This window comes from Schistocerca piceifrons, chromosome 2 (assembly GCF_021461385.2).
Source record: "Schistocerca piceifrons isolate TAMUIC-IGC-003096 chromosome 2, iqSchPice1.1, whole genome shotgun sequence".
In the NCBI taxonomy this organism is placed as follows: Eukaryota; Metazoa; Arthropoda; class Insecta; order Orthoptera; family Acrididae; genus Schistocerca; species Schistocerca piceifrons.
Window position 1 is genome coordinate 692,420,535 of NC_060139.1, and position 20,069 is coordinate 692,440,603.

The 20,069-nt window shown below is 39.8% G+C and overlaps 2 protein-coding genes across 4 annotated transcripts in view; one reads left to right on the forward strand and one right to left on the reverse strand.

The window, feature by feature from the left end:
* The window catches only part of LOC124776826 (growth hormone-inducible transmembrane protein-like), a 74,055-nt gene extending 62,066 nt beyond the window's left edge, over positions 1-11,989 (reverse strand). Inside the window, exons 1-2 of one of the 3 annotated variants that reach the window (XM_047251983.1) lie at positions 11,906-11,989; positions 495-701 (exon numbers count right to left, since the gene is read on the reverse strand). In XM_047251983.1, the coding sequence (XP_047107939.1) occupies positions 495-696 (202 nt within the window). In that variant the 5' untranslated portion in view covers positions 697-701; positions 11,906-11,989. Of the gene's footprint in view, positions 1-494; positions 702-1,841; positions 1,973-11,796 lie in introns of those variants that run through there. The other 2 variants (XM_047251981.1, XM_047251984.1) reach the window with 2 other exon arrangements.
* Positions 11,990-12,260: 271 nt separating this feature from the next.
* LOC124777183 (intraflagellar transport protein 80 homolog) overlaps positions 12,261-20,069 on the forward strand; it is a 430,351-nt gene continuing 422,542 nt past the window's right edge. The window contains exons 1-2 of the mRNA XM_047252496.1: positions 12,261-12,388; positions 16,856-17,019. Of these exons, the coding sequence (XP_047108452.1) occupies positions 12,294-12,388; positions 16,856-17,019 (259 nt within the window). The 5' untranslated portion in view covers positions 12,261-12,293. The remainder of the gene's footprint in view (positions 12,389-16,855; positions 17,020-20,069) is intronic.

A 20,069-nucleotide genomic window follows, 5' to 3' on the forward strand; every position in this document is an offset into this window, starting at 1 on the left:
TAAACTAAGCCAGAACATAGATTTAATATGGCATCAACATTTATTTCAGCACACAATCCACTAAAGAGCAGAAAAGTGATCCCTGAATCAATTATTCTGTCCTCCTTAAGACCAAGTTCACTTTTGCCCATCTTTTTTTCCTTGCCTAAAAAAGTACCTTAGTGAGAATATATCATGTTGTAATGTCACATTACAGTTCGGTTGCAGAAAGTGTGAAATCACTTTATTATCAATCGCAGTACTAAGTTCAACCACAAGATCACTTTAAAAAAACATTTCAAGTTTTAGAGCTAGTAATAATAATTCCCCCACCCCCCTCTCTCCCTGTGTCTGTCTGACTAACTTTTGTGTGTGTGTGTGTGTGTGTGTGTGTGTGGTGGGGGGGGGGGGGGGTTGCACTAAAGATCGCTTTAACTCATTTTAGTAATACTTATTAAAATAATACTTACACCACACATTCTTATGTTCATACAATATTAACAATGGCTACTCACCAGTTTCTCCAGCTGGCGCCAGTAATTTCTCTTTCAACGATCGCCTCCTTGCAAGGCGTTCACTAAATGTATTTCGACTCTCATTTGTAAAACAGCGTACAATTTGAATCTTTGGTGAACACTGTTTCATTGACAGGCATCTTGTACGCAGAGGTTGCAAAGAAGGTGCCACAGACACCCGGCAGACGGTTGTGATTAACATTGTTCCTGCAATAAAAGTATTTTTACTGCATATCAAATATCTCAAATGCATAAAGCACACCCTAAACACAGCTTGTGAAAATGACATCCCAGACAAAAAGTGGTTAAATGTTTTCGAAAGGGCAAAGAGACTGTTAGATAAAATTTAGCTATGGACTAAGCTCATCAGATGTACACAACAGAACTGTCACACATCCACAAGCACACAGAGACAACAGTGGCCGTGTTTGTGAGAATGTGTGCACATCTGATTGATTTACCTGTTTCAACCCCCTATCTGTTTATCTTCAGGTACACATAGTTGCCATACAAACTGCTACTGAGGGTAGAAAAGTAAGATAAAAAAAGCTGAACTTTATTTTCATGTGTTGTTTTATAAGGGAAATTCCAAGAGCATTGCCCCAGTGCTACAAATATGAGCAAAATAGATACTAGCACTGAAATGTTCCAAAACAATGAAAATCATTAAAATTAAAGAAGGCTCCAGAGCCCAATGAAATCTCTACCAGATACCACACAGAATTTGCAACAAAGTTAACTCAACTTTTAATTATCACATAAAGTAGACCCCTGGAATAGAAAACTGTGTCCAGTGGTTGAAAGAAAGCACAGTTTATACGCAACTACCAGAAGGATAGAGGAAGCCTTCCACAAAACATATTCTGATCTCGAAAATAATTATGTATCTCGAACAGAATAACCCCACGGTGACCTATATTGTGTACAAGATCGTGGGTCACACAACACCTAACTCAAGTTTTTCCACAATACCTCTTGATACCCTTGGATCAAGGCAATAAGGTAAATGTAGGATTTACTGTCTTTGGAAAAGCATTAGACTCAGTACCATAGGACCACTTATGAGCAAAACGTATGATAATGTGTGTGTGTGTGTGTGTGTGTGTGTGTGTGTGTGTGTGTGTGTGTGTGTGTGTGTGTGTGTGTGTGTGTGGGGGGGGGGGGGGGGGGGGGGGGGGGGGAATCAATGGTAATTTGTGACTGGATGGAAGACTTCTCAATAGGATGGACACAGTGTACTTCAGGCACGTTCCCATGAAGTACTTTTTTTGTGGGGGTGAGGTGTCTTCTTACTCTTGGTGTTGTATGTTAATAACATGGCTGACTATTTTAATAGTAACAGCTTACTTTTTAAAAAAAAGATGCAGCAGTTTGTAATGGAGTAGCACTTCTTGAAGGAAAGGCTGCAGAAAAAGCCAGTCAGCTCTTGATAAAATCTCAAAGCAGTGCAAAAGTTGGAAACTTGCTTTAAAAGTTCTGAAATGTAAAATTGCACACTTCACAATATGCATAAATGTAGTATGTCATGGCCACAATACCAATGAATCAGCCAATTCATATAAATAACATACTGTAATAATTTGTAGGAATATGAAATAGAAGCATAACATAGGCAAAACAGCTGGGGAAAACACTGTTAGTCTACAAAGGGGACTGCTTACAAAATGCTCATCCATTCCATACTAGCCCTTTCAGTCCTGGTGAACTAAATAAAGCATGTCACACCACTTACACAGTTTTACTTTGTGCTACATTCTAAGACACTTTAGCTTTGGTACTCTAAACACAGCAACACTTCCACTTGACAGCTGCCATCTAGTGCCTGTGTTGCAACCTGCAGTGGAAATCAAGACAGAGGACAGAAACATAGTCCCTCATAGGTAGTGTATATTAAAGTATATGTTGTTTTTATTGGCAGTTTTATCATTCATAAATAGAGTTTAAATAGTGTAAGTATAGCTAGCACAATAATTATGTCAGAAAAGCACTATAAGACTATTTATGTTCATACAAACCTGGTGCAATAAATATAACACACTGTTACAAAAAATTAGGGGAGCATGTGTCTCGACGTCTGGTATATTAAATCTATTTTGATACAGGTGGTATCTGTGATATTGCATGACCTGAGATTTTTGTTTTCAATATACACAACAATTAAAAATCATTCTCCATCTACTGGCGTCATAAGCATTAAGGTGTCAGGTGGTGCCTCAGAAGGAAGTCAATAACACCATTCCAGTGTTTTCTATTTAGGTACATAGATGGCAGTTGGCATTTTTGGAAATTGTATTCAACCAAGCAGATGCAATGCAACATCTTAATGTGGTGCAATTTTCATTGTGTTGCTGCAGATGCCAATGCCTCTCCATGTGTCATCCAAAGGTGGGGGACACACTACAGGGACACAGGCCGCGACACAATGCAAGTTGGACAAGGTTGCCAATGTATAACAACTCCAAGTGAAGAATATCTGGCAATCTCTGTCTTGTGGTGTCATATGGATACTGCCAGATCACTGCAACAAGACCTCAGAAGGTCCGCTGGAGTCAATGTGTCCAGTCAGACTGTAATGAACTGATTACAAGAAAGGACATTATGACCCAGATGCCCTATTGAAGTATCTCACTTGACATATCATTTTTCAATTCACCTTCAGTTCTGCCATTCCCTTGTCAACAGGCAACTTCATCTTGGGCAAAACTTGCTATTCGCAGACTAGTCTGGATAATGTCTGATGGCCAGGTTAGTGTGGTGAGCGGTACCTGCCACCTTGTTAAGCCTGGACATTAAAGTAATGGAATGACACGCAGTGAGTGACAACCTAACTCTCATTGAGCATGTGCGAAACATGCTCGACGTATTTACGATTGTCTTGTTCAATCACAGACACTCCGAGTTTGCTCATGGGCTCTCATTGAAGAATGGGAATGGTTTGTTTTCAAGGCCTATAGGATGTTTCAGCTACTTTTATGTAAATGATGTAGGATGTAATGATTTTTTGAGTACTTAATTTGTGAAAGATAACACTAAAATTTAGTTGCATATCCAATCCTAAATTATTGCTCAAATGAGTACAGGACACCCGTCATGTTCCTCTAATTATTTCGAGCAGTGTATAATTCTCACCAAGTGGTGGCAGGAGGAAACACATATAAAGGTCAAAGAACTGTGCAAGCTTTCGGAACCAGTGGCTCCCTCTTCTGGCAGAAGCACTAAGGGGAAAGAAGGAAAAGGACTGGCAAGGCTTAGGGGAAATGGGGAGAGATCAAAAAAGCCATTCTGAAACCTGGATCAGGAGAGACTTACCACATTGGATGAGAAGGAAAGCTGGATTGTTGTGAACTACACTGAATGAGATTTGGAAACCTGAGAGCTGGTGTGCAGGAGTTAATAAGAGTGGAAAGCTAAGCGCATAGTATTTATGAAGGTGTGGAAAAATAAATAAATAAGAAAAAAAGGACACAGAAAAGTAAAAGGGAGTGAAGAAAGGAATAGTTACTGAGAAGAAATTCTGAGACTGAAGAAATTAACATAAATTAAGGCCAGGTGGGTGGCGAGAACAAAGGACATGTTGTAATGCCAGTTACCACCTGTCGAGTTCTGGGATGCTTGTGTCTGGGGAAGAACCAAGATGGTATGCATGGTGAAATAGGCACAGAGGTCACAACTGCCCTGTCGTACAGTATGCTCTGCAAAAGGATATTGTGTTGCCAGTATAAATCCCTGTCTATGCCCGCTCGCGCTAACTGATGACTTGGTGGTAGCCATACCATTGCAGAAGGCCAAATAGTGTTTACGTAATAGCTGGTACATGATACTTATTGCTTTACACGCGGCTCTCCATTGGATAGTACAAGTTTTGTCAGTTACAGCGCTAATATAGGTGGTGCTAGGGGGTGCAAATGGTGAGCTACAGGGTAGTGAAATGGTTGCAGAAGCAGTATGACGTCAGACCAGGACATAGCGAAGATTGGAGGTGACAAAAAGCTATACCAGGTATGGTGGGAAAAATCTCTGGCAGGAGGGACCTCAGTTCAGGGCACAATGTTAGCAAGACATAGCCTTGCCGAAGTACCTGATTAATGCAGTCAAAACCAGGATAATACTGATCGACAAGAGGTGTACTACTACTAAACTGTTTGTTGGGGAGATCAGTAGTTTCAAGAATGGATGCAATAGCCCAGGAAATCTTGCTTTTGAACTAGGCTCATAGTGTAATTACTTTCAATGAAGGCTGAAGTGAGAATGGTGGTGTACTGCTGTAGAAAGTCTGCATCTGAACAAATACATTTGCCTCTAATGCCCACGCTGTATGGGAGGGAATGTTTGACAAGGAAAGAATGGCAACTGTCGAAATGTAAGTAATGTGGTTTGTTAGTAGGTTTAATGGGAACAGAAATGTGTAGCTTACCCTTGGAGAGGATGAGGTCAACACCAAGGGAAAAGGCGAGGACTTTGGAAACAGGCCATTTAAAATTTAATTGGGAGATTGTATTAACAGATTAAAAAAATTAACAAGTCAACTTCACCATGAGTACGTATGACAAAGGTGTATTTAACAATACCAGAGAAGGAAAGTTGCTACTCATCATATAGCAGAGATGCTGAGTCGCAATAGGCACAACAAAAAGATTTAATGTGCCTAAACCAAACCAGGGGCTGAAGGCTTATGGATTGCAGGAAAGTCACCCCCTCCAAGCGAGCCATGGAACATTTAGCACAGGAACGAGTCATTCTTGTTCCAATGGGTATGTCCTTTTTCTTTTTGTATGTTGTCACTCAAAGGTACAGTAGTAGTTGGCAAATAAAAGATTGGTGAGCAGAAAGAATGTCAAAAGTTTGTAATCATGTGGGTGCAGGTTGAGTTAATGTTCAGCAGCAGACACATCATGTACATGGTGGACGTTGGCATAAAGAGAGGTGGTATCAATGGCGACAGGCAATGTGTGTGATGGAAGTGGGGCAGGCACATATTTCAGATGATCTAGGAAATGGTTGGTGTCTTTAATATGTTCAACATTTTGTAGGTGCTTTGAAACCAGCAATTATGGGATTGCTCAGGGTGACTGGTTGTGTCCTATATGGCTCATTTGCCAATTTCCACTTCAACACACTTTTTTCTTTCTACAATATCCTGCAGTTATCTGTCACTCGTGTCCTCAGATGGTATCAGCTGCAAAGTCAACTTCAAACTGTAACAACCGGTCATACATCAGTCCAAAAAGCTATTCTATCTCTTCCTGCAACAACAATGTGTTCTAGGCGGTGGAATTCCAACACCAGAAAAATCCTCTGTTCTAAGGGATAAACCATGTTGTCCACAGCACACTTGCACGTTGTGAACAGCACACGCTTACAGCAGAAAGACGACGTACAGAATGGCGCACCCACAGACTGCGTTGTCTTCTATATCTTTCACATCACTTGCAGTGCCATCTGTTGTTGAAAATTGTAACTACTGTAATTTCGAAAGTTTGTCCGCCTGAAAATGTACTGTTGTCCCAAGCATATTGCAACAAACGGTGTATTTCTATCGCTGCTCGTTTAGTTTTTATTGCCGTTTCAAATATACCGGTCATTTTTGAAACACCCTGTATAAACACCATTGAGTCTTTTACATTAAGAGAACTCACACCAGGTTATCACTTAAGATGAAATGGCATAGATTGTGTAAATTGGTAATGCACAGTATCCTGTTGGACATCTTGCTCTTCAACAGGAGGGTTGCCACCTCAGTGCCTGTTTCACCACATGTGCCATCTGGATTCTTCAAACAGACACTAGCTTCTCAGGATTCTACAGGTGGGAATTGGCAATACAATATGTCATTGGTTCTCGCCGCCCACCTGGCACATTAATTATTTTCTTTAATTTCCTTTGTTTCAGCATTTTCTCTCAGCAACTATTTCTTCATTCCCTTTTAGTTTTCTGTATCTTATTTTCTGACACAGCCAGTTTTACCTGCCCCTACTTCTAGCACATATAAAGCACTTAGCTTTCCACTCTTATTAACTCTTTCATAGTGATATGTTTTACTTATTAGCCTACCTTCCACTTTTCAGCTCTCATGCGTCTGAATCTCATCTAGTGCAGTCCCCAACAATCTGTCTTTCTTTTCTTCCCATGCATTAAGTCACCCCTGACACGGTGTTCTGGGTGACATTTCCAAACTCTCCCGATTTTCCAAGCCTTGCCAATTCTTTTCCTTCATTCTTCTTCCTTCCCTTTCGGCCCTCCTGGCAGAAGGGGGCACTGGCTTCAAAAGCTTGCATATTTCTTTATCCTCTGAATTTTCTCCTGTCACCACTCGGTGAGTTGATTTTTTTGATCTACAGAATTACATTATATTTTCAAAACTAGATTATTTTCATTGACGTACTAAATGTTGCAAACAGGTCTTGAGGGTTACAATTTGTGAATGTGTACTGTACATAGTACATATTAAATCTCCCTCGTATGAAACCTTCTTTGTCAAACAATGGAAAATCCAGGATGGAATAATGACAATATTTTGAGCAGGATAAATTGCTGCTCACCATATAGTGGAGTTGGGTCACAAACAGGCACATCAAAAAGACTGCTAAGCAAGTAAGCTTTTGGCCGAAAGGCCTTACTCTTGAGCCCACACACACACACACACACACACACACACACACACACAAAAAAAAAAAAATCACGAAGACCTTGTGGCCAGAAGCTTACTTGCTTAGAAGTCTTTGTTGTGCCCATCTGCTGTTCAGTATCTAGACCATGTGGCACGTAGCAATCTATCCTTTTCATAATACCGTCTGAACCTTATTTGTGATTACCAGACAAATGTTTGCTGATATTTACTCCGTTTTCGTAATGTCAGGCATTTATGGAGCAATTCCAACAGAATACTGAATGAAAACAAAGAGCGTGTCATGTTTCTAAATGGATACTGTCAAAGACATTACTGCTGATTCCATCACCATTTTCAAGTGTTGTGGAAACTAATGACTACTTTTTCACATTTCCGAATATTCTTTTTTTTTTTAGGAGTGCACACTGTAAGAACATGTCATTGTCAGAAGCTGAACTTTTAAGATCTGCTGCAGCAATTAGAAAACTGTGATGTATCTGACCTGGACTATATCACTGATGGAGAAAAAAAAATGAATCAGAAACAATTTGGTCTGTGTTTTGTCCAATTGTTGGAACTGATGATACTACAGGGGGGCTGAGGTCAGCATTTTAGCCACTGTTCCAGCATGTCCCACAGATTTTCTATGGGGTTCCATTCAGGTGATACTGCAGGCCAATTAAGATGTAATAGGGTGGAGAAGTGTTCAAAAAACTAGTTACATATTCTTCCAGCCTGATTAACTTTGATATTACTGTCTTTATATGGCTCTGTGAGCAATGGCCTCTTGCAAGAGGGCCGATTCCAAAAATTCATTGCATGCCATTCCCATTGCAATGTTCCCTCACTAACAGGTTGGGATGGACCTTCATTCACTGCCTGCAGCAATTCCTGTCTGGTTTGGAAGTAATTTTGATTCAAAAGCAGTGAAACAGATCTTAGATCCCCATCAATCAGGATCTTTCTCCAACTGCAACTGTAATGTGTTTCGTGGACATGTGTATTAGACCACTGCTTGCAGAGATGTCCAATACTCCACCATTAAACACCAAGAAATCTAGCAGAATCGCATCATATGGCACTGTCATGTCCTTACATTTACCCATGTTTACATACAATGTCCACTTGAAAAGTGTCTCACTGGCTACTACTGATTTATGCTCATAGAGGCAGTGCGTGCACGCGGCTGAGCATGCGAGTAATATCACTGCGCCATCTGTAGAGGTTCAACAATTCATCTGTGTGTGCACATTGTGGTGAGTAATCTTTTGTCCAGTGAGCTTATTTCAACTGATTCCATAGAAATTTATTAATGTTCTATATTTTTTTCTGGTTGAGGCTGTTTTGGAACCTGTTGACATGCATTCCGTAAGTTGATGACCCAATCTGAAAAATCATGGAACAATCTACATTTGGCAACTGACAAACCAAGCAATAGTAATGGAAGACTACGGAAGGCTAGATCTATCACTGACTGTGTGAAGTCAAAATGCTATGATCGTCACCTTGAAGCAAATTTGAGTACTGATGAGCAAATTATTCCTTTTGGGGGATCTTTGAAGGTAAAGCAATCTATAACAGATAAGGGGTATCCTTAGGGAAAGGGGAGAGGACCAGGAGGAATGTTACCTTCCATATGACAAGAGGGCTGATTCATGATTTCATTGCCTATCAAGGGAAAGAAACTACTCTCAAACCTGAAATGACAAACTTTTGGTGTAACTCGAGCTGCAGTGTAACAATTATGTATTATTACTGTTTAGATGGTACGGATGATATTATATATGACAATGTGAGACAGTGACCAGAAACAATGGACAATTACGTAAGGTGCACGGAAAATGTGCACCCTAAAGTCAAAAATCAGATGAAAAAAGTGTGATATTGACTCATATCTGACAAACCATAACAGCTTCTTTAAGTCCTTCCACAATCACCAGGTCCAGTAGCTGAACAATTAATGAAATTAGTGACAACGTAAATAATATCCACATTTTACCAAGATTTTAATAAGATATTTCAACATAGATATTGTTGTGCAGAAAATATTTACTTTATTTCAACATGCTTTCTAATGAAAAATCCAAGTTATTAAATATCTCTCTCTCTCCCGTGTGTGTGTGTGTGTGTGTGTGTGTGTGTGTGTGTGTGTGTGAAAGAGCTTGAATATTTCTCAAGTGTGTTATATCCATATCAAACAGAACAGACAGCGTACATTAGATGTATGCAAATAAGGGTAGCATGAAAGGTTGCAGGTTTGTTCTACTTATGGGAGGTGAGCAAGGGAATAGTGAAAAATCTGAATTGGCAGGTACTTTAAAATGGATGCCTAATACCATTTGCAAGCCTACTTACCAAGTTTCAAGTACCAGTATGCTGTGAAAAATCGAGGAATATACAACAGCCCTTATGTATTTTCCCGAAACATGCTGAAAAGATGAGATTCAACTCATTACAGCATGTACAGAGATATTTGAAATATCATTTTTCCCAGGTGCTCCACCACACAAATGAAATGGCAATTAAATCTGCAAAAGTTGCAGAATAAAAAGTGTCCTTCACCATTAACTCCACAATGATTTGTAAAGTATAGATACTGATGCAGAGGGACACCATTTTCCAATTGAACAGTCTCAATTTCACAAGTTATTGTCATCTCTGAACACAAAATAATACAAGGAAAGAATGGAATGACAGGATATTGGGCACCCCATTCATGGAGCTATTGATCGATTTTATGTCTCAAAGCAGTGTATTAAACTTAAAGGTTGAACAAAATAGCTATATACAGACTAAAATCTAAAACTGAATATTTCTGTCACTTAAATTGAAATGGAAGGAGGAGATCGTTAGTGTTTTAAAGAGTGATCATTTTACTTCTGAACTGTATGGCCAATTATTTCCATCCCATAGAGGAAATGGTTGAATTTCATATTTGATGATTCCATAGGCTTCATAAAGATTCACAACATTTTTGTGGTACCACAGTATGAGCAAAACAGGAGTTTTTACACTTTGGATGACAAACTAGTAATACCCCACATCCATACAGGGTTGAAGCAACGGGTGCTTTGAGAATTCAGAATGGAACATTGACTAAAGTTGAAACAAGGGCCGTAGGTATTTTCTGCAGGTGGCTACTGTTGTCAGCGTGTACAGGACCTAGTAAATACATCAGGGAAGAGGAATCGCAAATGTTCCTGCAAAATTAGTACAGGTGGTGGACCCTTGCCGAGTATGAATTTTCGTTAGATGTATGTTTTGAGATGAACAAGGATGTCTCCTTAATGTTAAAGGAAAATGTGGCACTCTTAACATAAATTATTGCTTTGTGAATTGAAGATAATATTGTAAAGGCACTAAAAATATTTGCTAGTGGTACAAGGACAGTTGAACTAAAAAGTGGAGATCCAGCCTCAATAATGACATCTGTTTAACAATCCAGAATTTATTTTCCCCATCCATTATCTTTTTCACATAATTCTCGCTTTAAACTTCATATGTAATTTAGGTTAAGATATCTGCAAACATAGCCTATATTATAGCAAACGTAACATTATGTGTCATATTCCATTTGTATTTGTCTTCATAAGAAGTTGTAACATTTCTTTTATAATATATTACATCATGTTTCCACAATTAGTAACTGTGCAGATAAATTCTCATAGAATTCTTGAAATTTTAAGGATGTGAAGGTTGTACCCCATTTTTGCAAATTATACATTTTCTTGCTCTTACTTTATAAAGCTTTTAACAAACTTTGCTGCCATTAAAGTTCTCTCTTCAAACAATATACTTTTGAGGGCACGGCTGTTTTTGTTGGTAGAGAAGTGTAATAATTATCAGCATTTGATACCTTCAGAGTGAAATGACTTTGATAAATGCACTTCAATAAGTACAAATACACATCCTTCCCTCAAATTACAATTTTAATATAAAAGTTTTATTTCTTGGCCTTCAGATCCAGTCATTCCATGAGGATTATTCTTTTAATAACACTGATTATAATAATTGTCACTTCCAAAATGGCTGCTGGTTCTCAAATATAGCATGCATGCATGCCTCCCATCCATCCCCCCAACCCCCCTTCTGCAGTTCTCCTCCAGTATGAGCTCATACAAGTTTGCTCATTCCTTGGGTTACTAATAACTTGATCCAGTCAAGCTATTAATTACATAAAATTGAGAATTGTTAACATTCCGGACAAATGTTCATAGTTACACGGTGTAACACCTTCAACAGACCACAAAACATGCAATTGTTATTCTTGTTACACAAGATTAAAAGTACACAAATTTTCTACACGAAAAAAAACTCGCTTAGCAATTTCACATAGGTCTAATTGCACAGACTATCTGTACTTGACTACAAATCGTTTCTGTCTAGTCATAAAATGAAAATATTGTTCACCAACTTTTCACATTCTTATAGTGTGTGTTGTGGGCATCGAAATGGGCTTGTTCTCTTTACGATCATTTCTCTATAGTAAATGTGTAGAAGATGGATTATATGTCTTTTACAGTAGGCATACAATTAAACACAGTTCTACGGTATTCTACGAAGCGAAAAAAATCTACTAATGACGCATTGGTAAGCTATAATTCTCTCTCTAGATCTTACATTTCCAGAACAATCTTTTTTTATTATTATTATTATTAGCAACATGTAGATTGTTGTAGTAACGCGTATACTTACAAATGAAGGATTTCACAGAGGCTCGAAAATTACAAAAAGGCAGCTAACAAGTCTAAATAGTACCTACAGCACCCTATACATTACAGCAAATTTCGCGGAGTTGCCTCACCTTTATACTCGATGTTTCTCTGATCGAACAACTGCCGCACTCTGTTATGTCAGACAAAATCACAGTATTATACATAAGAAGCACTGCAGCGTAATATCGCAGAGTCCTTGCGTGTGTTTACACTCTGGAGGACGCTTGGCGGTGTAATTAAAATGTGTTCGCGTGTTGTCATGGATACGGTTGTGTTTTGGTGTCGTGTGAAGTCCTTGTGTAATTCAAAGGGAAGAATGCGAGCAGCGTCAATAGCAATATTCATGAAAAAAATAAAGTAGAGTTACAACCGATGCGGAATAGGTGCATTTCTTGCATCAGTTCCTTTTTTTTTTTTGTTAAAAAAAAAAAAGAAAAGCTGCACTGCTCCTAAGAGTCCGGGAGTATCGGCAGTATCATGCGTTTCCAAACTTCTCTTGCAAATGAGCCACAACATAAGGACGTAGTGACATGTGTTACGTGGAATACTACCGAAGAAATTTATTCCTGTGGGTCAGTATAAATTTGTAACATAGATTTGTATCATCATATTTATTTACGTGAATTTGCCTTTTTCAGAAAAATGGAATTAAGGAAAATGATAGATCAATTAGATCTTAGGAAAGTGGTAAATAAATTACATCTCTCTTCATTTACAATTAGCTAAATAAGTTGGACGATGGAAACAAAAAAATTACTGAAAATTTCTGTGCGCGGATGAAACAATTTTATGGTTGCCTCTACGTTTGAGTGCGATCTGTTACTTATTACAGTTTTGATAATGGTATATAGGACCTATGTATCCTGCGTAATAATAGTAACTACCAATAGAGCTCGAAAGTTTTATATTTTGCTAGTAGCCATCCTTGAAGTTTTTGCATCTAGAATTCCAGTTTAGTCACAAACAAGCCAACTTTAATTATCTGCTGTAACAGTCGAGCTGATTAAGATTGGAAAATTCTCATGCAGATGCGATTTTGTATTGTATGCAAACACTAATAAGCATAGAGAAAATTTAGTTTTATGATAAGATGAGGAAAAATGAGCCGCAGGCGGTTTATGTAAGTTGTGTAATTAGCTTTCAGACTGCTGCTGATATAGCGAGGAATAATCTCCATCGTAAAGCAGAACCAACTTGCTAAAACTGCTTGGATATATATTTTGGCTAATGTTATACATTAGATTAAGTGCCTCAATGTCTCTACATATTTTGAATGTTTGTGACCCATAGTGCATAAAATGCTATTTGTATTTCATAGAAGGATTGCATCTGATGATGATCATGGCATTTATCCAGTTTACATTGTGACAGTAACATGAAAATAAAAAACAGATATGCCTGAACTCAACTCAATGTACAGCGATGGTTTGATGATGCAAGCTGTGCTGATGTGCCACCAAACAAAGGAACAGTAAGCGTCGCAGACATAATAAAACATTCACTTTTCCCGCAATGATCCATAAACAATTCATGACTAAATAAGAAAACACAGTCAATTATGCTGTTTTAGCATGAATCGTGGATTGAATCAAAGCTTCAATTTGCCAATAGTACCTTTCTATATCTTTTAAATTCCACAGAGGCTATGCCGCTGGACAACCATCCCCAGGAGAATATGATATAATGGAAATTTTGACGCAAACAATGCCATAACACACTACCAGCTAAGGACAAAGATCCAAGTTCAAGTACCAGTTAAGTAGACAGTTGTAATCCTTTAAAGCTTATCTTCAGGCGTAATGGATATACTGCTCAAATACGTGAAGTCACACAGTGTTAGCCTATCTGTTTCTCATTCAGCAATTATCAAGGTGTCTGATCCTTGTTTTTAAACAATTTTGTGTAAAACATACCACATAAAGAACTCCATTTTTCACATAATTTATATCAACATCCACATATAAGTTGCATCTAAGTTACTATCCTTCATGAAAGAGAAACTGCATGCTCTATATATCTCTTGATTATCTTTTGACGAAATAGCAGAGATGTTGAGTCACATATAGGTACAAGCAAAAGTTTGTCCAACAAGTAAGCTTTTGGCCAAAATGGCCTTCATCTGAAGACTGCCATCTAATTCAGATTAAGTCCTTTTTGTTGCTCATTTGACAGTCTTTTGCTTGTGTCTGCATTTGACATTTCCATTATACGGTGAGTAGCAATCTATCTTATTCATAATATTGTCATTATTCCATCCTGCATTTTCCATTTATTTATTAACTTTCATGAATATGTAATGAGCTGAACTGTATAAGAACTCAGATTGCTGAAATAAAGTCACAATCCATGGACATTGGCCACAGCTGGCCATTGCCCCTGTTTGATCAGCACCCCTCAGCAGCAGCAGCAAGACATCTGTGACCCTGTTCTGAGTGTCAGTGATCTGCGGATAGTGGGGCTAGCCTTTGAGAAGTCGGTCTGGCTTGACCGATTTTCATGACATTGATGTGTGCTGCCAATTATGCCAGACACTAGCTATTTCCCTGTACCAAATGGTTCATGGTGGCCCACAAAGGCAACCCTTCTGCGAAATCAGTGCTGAGGACCAACATCTAAATGCCAGTCCAGCTGAGTGTACATCATGTTCGGCACTGCAGGGCTATGCAAGGTGCCTGACATATGCCAGCCTACTCTATGACTTCTATTGATGCATCCATGGAGTCTTCTCCATAAACTGTACTGCCACCAGACTGTGACCTACATACCTATGCCTGACTGGCCTGAACCTGACAGCCAGTGACTGCATCCCTCTGCGCAGGATTGCGTATAATCACCAGATTCCAGCCAGTAAATTGGATTTAGATTTTGGGCAGCACCGCAACCTTCCTGTATGCTGGCTGACATCAGTCACTGTCCATGCTGTGCTGCAGTCAAGCCATGTGCTGTGCTCGAGCTGTCGTCATCGAGTCAGCTCACTTTTTTGGCATTTCTCTGTGTAAGCAGCTTGCCTCCCTGTGCTCTGCCATTGCTATACCTGCCACTGAGCACCAGAATATTACATGAATATGGAAATGCATTTGAATGACTGTGTGAGATCGCTGGATCAATTTTGATGGCTAAGCTAACGAATCACATTGTGTGACTCACTGCATGGGGTTGAATGTCCTTGCAAATTACAATACACACAAGTTACTGGTGTTGGAGGTTCTACCCTCAGGCCTACAACTTACATATTGAACAACAAGGAGGTTCTGGTAAGATACAATATCTTCTTTATTGCTTCTTCAATAATTTGTACAGTTTGGATCCCACCATGTAACTGGTCTGAAGTGGCTGTGGATAAGGTTCACAATGAGCATGACAAGTTTTCGTTACTGGGTTGGATCATAAAGTTAAGATAATAAGGTAGTGTGCATATAGATAAACGTAAACGAATGCCTGGTCTCTTTCAGGTGTAGTTGCAGAAAAGAGTACACTACTGTCTTGTAAATCCAGGATGCAGATTAACATGACATTGTAAATGCAGGATGTATCTTAAAATGTCAAATGAATTTTTTTTTAATTTTTCTTGTTAATTATTAGATGTACCTGATGTATATAATGGGAGACAGTGGGAGATGAGAATTTCAGCATGTAAATATTAAGTGGAAAGAAAAGCAAGTTTACACAAATTGGCTATCTTTCCTTAATCCCATTCCTTTCCCATGATGTGAAATGATGTGGCTGCTAATGGAACTCAGTAAATGAGCAGAAATGAAGATCGCGCAAATGAATACATAGAGAGTTGGGGTGAAGCAAGTGCTGATGTGAACGATAAGGGAAACAAGTGCAAATGGTAATAAATGACACCAGAAATAGAAACTTTAATTATAATTATACTTTAATTATAATTCAACTCTAATTATATGTAAATAAGTGACTATGTTTCAGCCAAAATTCAAGGGCGAATTTTCTTTGTAGAAGGGCAGAATTGTAACGAGATGAACTGTAGCAGAACTTGCAGTGCTGAAATCAGGCCACGAGCCACAAATATCAGTCAAAGCTGGTTTGCACCTGTGCTTGATCAGCATCCCTCAACAGCAGCAAGACTTCTAGGACACCATTACACGTGTCAGTTCCCTGGGACCAGCTTTCTGCCATAAACTCTGCCGCTGTGACCTATGAATCTCTGCCTCAGTATCCCAACCATGGCAGCTAGTACACTGCTGCCCCTCTATGGGATCAGTTGCCATTGCCAGATTCCAGCCAGTAGTTCAGAGGTTGATTCTGGGCAGCCCCATGACCTCCTGCTACGACAGCTGACGTCACTTCCTGCCTTGCCCGGCTGCAGCTGAGCACCGTGGTGTGCCCTGGACCATCACAATTGAGTCTGCATTACTCTGTGTAAGCAGCTCACCTCCCTCTTCTCTGGAATTGCTATGCCTACCACTCAGCCTCAGATTATTATCTGAAGATGGAAATGAATTGTATGATTTGGCTGGCTTAATTAAAGACTTGTGTTCATTCTCAAGCCTGTCCACAGCCATTTCTAGCCAGTTACCTAGTGGAATCCAAGCTGTATAAGTTAGTGAAGAAATAATAAAGAAGTTATAGTACCCTTGCTAGAACCTCCTTTCTGCTGCTGCTCACATCCATACTTTCTTCAGTAGAGAACCGTTACGCCCACACCCAGTGAAGCCACTTTCCTCTCTAACAAATAAGTAAATGTTTGCTGCATGTATTCCCTGTGCTAATTTAAACTAATATTCATAAATAATATTTCACAAATGTAAGGTGTTGCTGATCTGAAGTAGTTGTTTGCTCTTATTAAACTGCTATGGAGCTTCAACACCCTGTTCATTTTGCTGATTGCTGCTCTGGAACTTCACTGGATGTCATAAAGAATTTCATATCTCAGTACAGACAATACTGTGTAATGTTGTTAGTGTTAGTCGTGATCAATAGGTCATAATCTCTTTTTTTAGTATCCTGTTAATAACCAATGTCAAACTGTATGTTGGGTTATTATCTGTGCACAAGCCCATTTATTTCTTTTACAGGGATGATCACGTTCTTCTGAAGTGGAATCTCATCACAAATGAAACAACAAAAGTTACCGACTTTCCAAATGACTTTTATCCAACTGATCTACATTATTTTCCAAAACTGCAGTCATCTATCAAAAAACAAGGACTGGACATTTTACTTATAAGTACAGCAGATGGTAAGTGCTTTTTCTTATCGCTTCATGAGCTAGTGCAGATGGTTACTTTATCTTTTGATGGCATTGTGTAAAATGTTGTAAGATATATAAATTGCTCTCAGGGTTAGGATTGTTTTTTTTCTGTACTCTGCCTCTTTATGGAGAACTCAGCTTTCTTCAAATGATATTTAAGTTATTTGTAAGATGTTTGTACATGTTCATTTGTCAGGTTCTGCTCTGTGACTGACTCTTGCTGCTTGTGCTGTAAGTATTTCCATGGTTTCTTTGTCTTTTATAGTTATAATTAAATACAGCATCCAGTACTTTGTAAATAAACCAAATATAATTTAAATGTAGACCAGAAATACACAGTCCCATTATTGGAACATTACTGGTCACACCTACACACTTTCTGGAAAAAGAGGAGCCAAGTACATAGAAGAAACTCACTTATTCAACCACTCATATATCTTATTCTGTAAATGAGAGAGTAAAGGAGGGCCTTCAGAGTTGTGGAGCAAGTGAAGATATACATGGCTAGCAAAACCAGCTATAGTGATGAGGGCGAATGGAGCAGATATGGTGTGGATCTGTTGGAGTGGCGGGTTGTGGAGGCAGTGGCGCTAGCCAGGGATGGCTAGGAAAACTCCACAGCAAGATACAGCATATCTCATTTTGTCTTGAGCTACAGTGTCAATGTGCTGAGACACTCCTGGATACTCCCTATGTAGGTGTGTGGTCTGCCAGTGGTGCCGATGATGTCAGAGGGTTGGTGCAGCATGATGGCTGCTTGCCATCCACATTCTGCTTCATTGATACTGTTTACCTCACTCAGCAGCATGTGCCTGAGTTATCACAAGTGGCCCTGAGTGAGCAGTGCCAATGATGTGTATGTCCACTGACTTCTCACAGGTGGCCATTTCTAACAGATTAGAAACTCGCCCTGGTGCAGAAGGATGGAAGCAATACTTCCCTGGCTGTGAACTGCTACCCTTAAAGGCAGAAGTTTGGTGGTGCCATGGAGTCTGGGGGATGGATCATCTGTTGTGTTGGTCCAAGTCCACGGGTTGGGACTTAGCACTGAGAGCTGGTTTGGTTGAGCTGGCTTCCGAGACCAGTGTTGACTGTTGGGTGGTCCATAGTGTGTTGGAGACTTCCATGGACCCAATGACATGAGAAGGTGCTGTCAGACTGCACACAACTGTGCTAGAAACAGAGGGTATATACAGCAATTAATAGCACACTTGTTGTGCCACTACTCTGCAACCGGCCACATACAGATCAACACCTCTGTGTCTCAACAGTGTGGTAATATCCTACAGGCCGGCTCGTAGTTGCATGGACTTTCCGCAGTGTCATCACAATTCTGTGACTTGCCCCAGCCACCTCGCAGTGTACAAACAGGTTTGCTTGTGAAATTACATGTCAGCATTTCTGAGCTCACCTGCTTGCTTCACATATGGCCACAAAGTAGCTGCTTTTAATTCAGTAATACCCTAAATCTGGTGACGGCATTACATACCTCCTCTCTTTGACCAAGTTTGAACCCATGACCAGTTGGGAACTGAAGACATCACATACAATGTTATGACATAGATAAATAAATTTTCATCTTACATTACACAACAAAACTTCAAAAGTGGGACACAATCTGTCTACGATTTCTAGCCCATTGGTTTCACTGGACCTTACACTATTACATAAAATCTCTGTCCCCATTTTAGAGGCCTCTTAAACATTAACTTGTTCAAAATATTAAACTACTATGTACATGAATATTCCCTTATTGTCCCATTATGGTGTCTGATACTGTAAGCAACAATGCTCATTTCAACACCACTCAGAGTTCCTTGTCTTTTGTACCAGAATCAGTTATGTACCATAATACACCTCTCTTATTACCATATTTAGCTTTTTGCACCCCTTGTACCTTCTCATGTATCAACGGTTACCCAGTCCAGTGGTATCAGATGTACTGCAGGCTTAAATCAAACAATGGAAACTCCAGGTAGGAATATCAATAATGTAGGAAACGACAGATTGCTACTTACTGTAATGAAAACATGTCAAGCTGCAGACAGGCATGGTTAAAAGACACTCAAGCATAGCTTTCATCCACAGCCTTTGTCATTAAAGACACACACACACACACACACACACACACACACACACACACACACACACACACACACACACCTCATGCACACATGACCACCAACTCCAACACCTTGGGCTGGAATGCAACATCATGTGGGATGCAAGTAGCAATCTGGAGGGGGGGGGGGGGGAGGGGAAGGGATAGTAGTATACGTGTGGGGAGAGAAACGAATGCTATCTGGTGGGGTGTGTAGGGACTGGACTGTCAGCAGGTGCAGCGTCAGGAGGTTGCGGGGCAGAGAGATGGGGGAAAAAGGAACAGAAAAGGAGAGGAGTGGGGAAAGATGGGTGGGTGCTTTGGCAGAGGGTTGCAAATAAACAGGGTGGGAGATGAGAATGGGAAGGAGATGACATGACAGAGGGGGTGGAATCTGTTGGGTGGAGGGTGTGGTGACAGTATGTTGAGGTCAGGATAGTTACGGGAGCAGAGAATATGTTATAGGGATAACTCCCATCTGCACAGTTCAGAAAATCTGGTGATGGAGGAAGGATACAGTTGGCTCGAGTAGTGAAGCAGCCATTGAAATTAACTGTGTTATGTTCAGCTGCACGTTGTGCTCATCCTGGTGGACAGCTGGTTGGTAGCCATACCAATGCAAAAAGCTGTGCAATGACTGCTGCAGAGCTGGTAAATGACATGGCTGCTTTCACAGGTGGCCCAGCCCCTGGTGGAGTAGGATAAACCTGTTGCAGACGTGCACAATATGTGAGTGTCTTTTAATTGTGCCTGTCTGAAACTTGATGTGTCTTCTTTACTGTAGTGTCACATTGATTAGTGGCCCTCTGCTTAAGGTAGATGAAGGCTGTGCAAAACAGGATCAACATGGACACAGTGCCTGTGGTTGTGATGCCTATGGTCTTGACCATGTGCTGCTGCTTCTCATGATATTTCTGTAACATGAAAGCATTTGCTC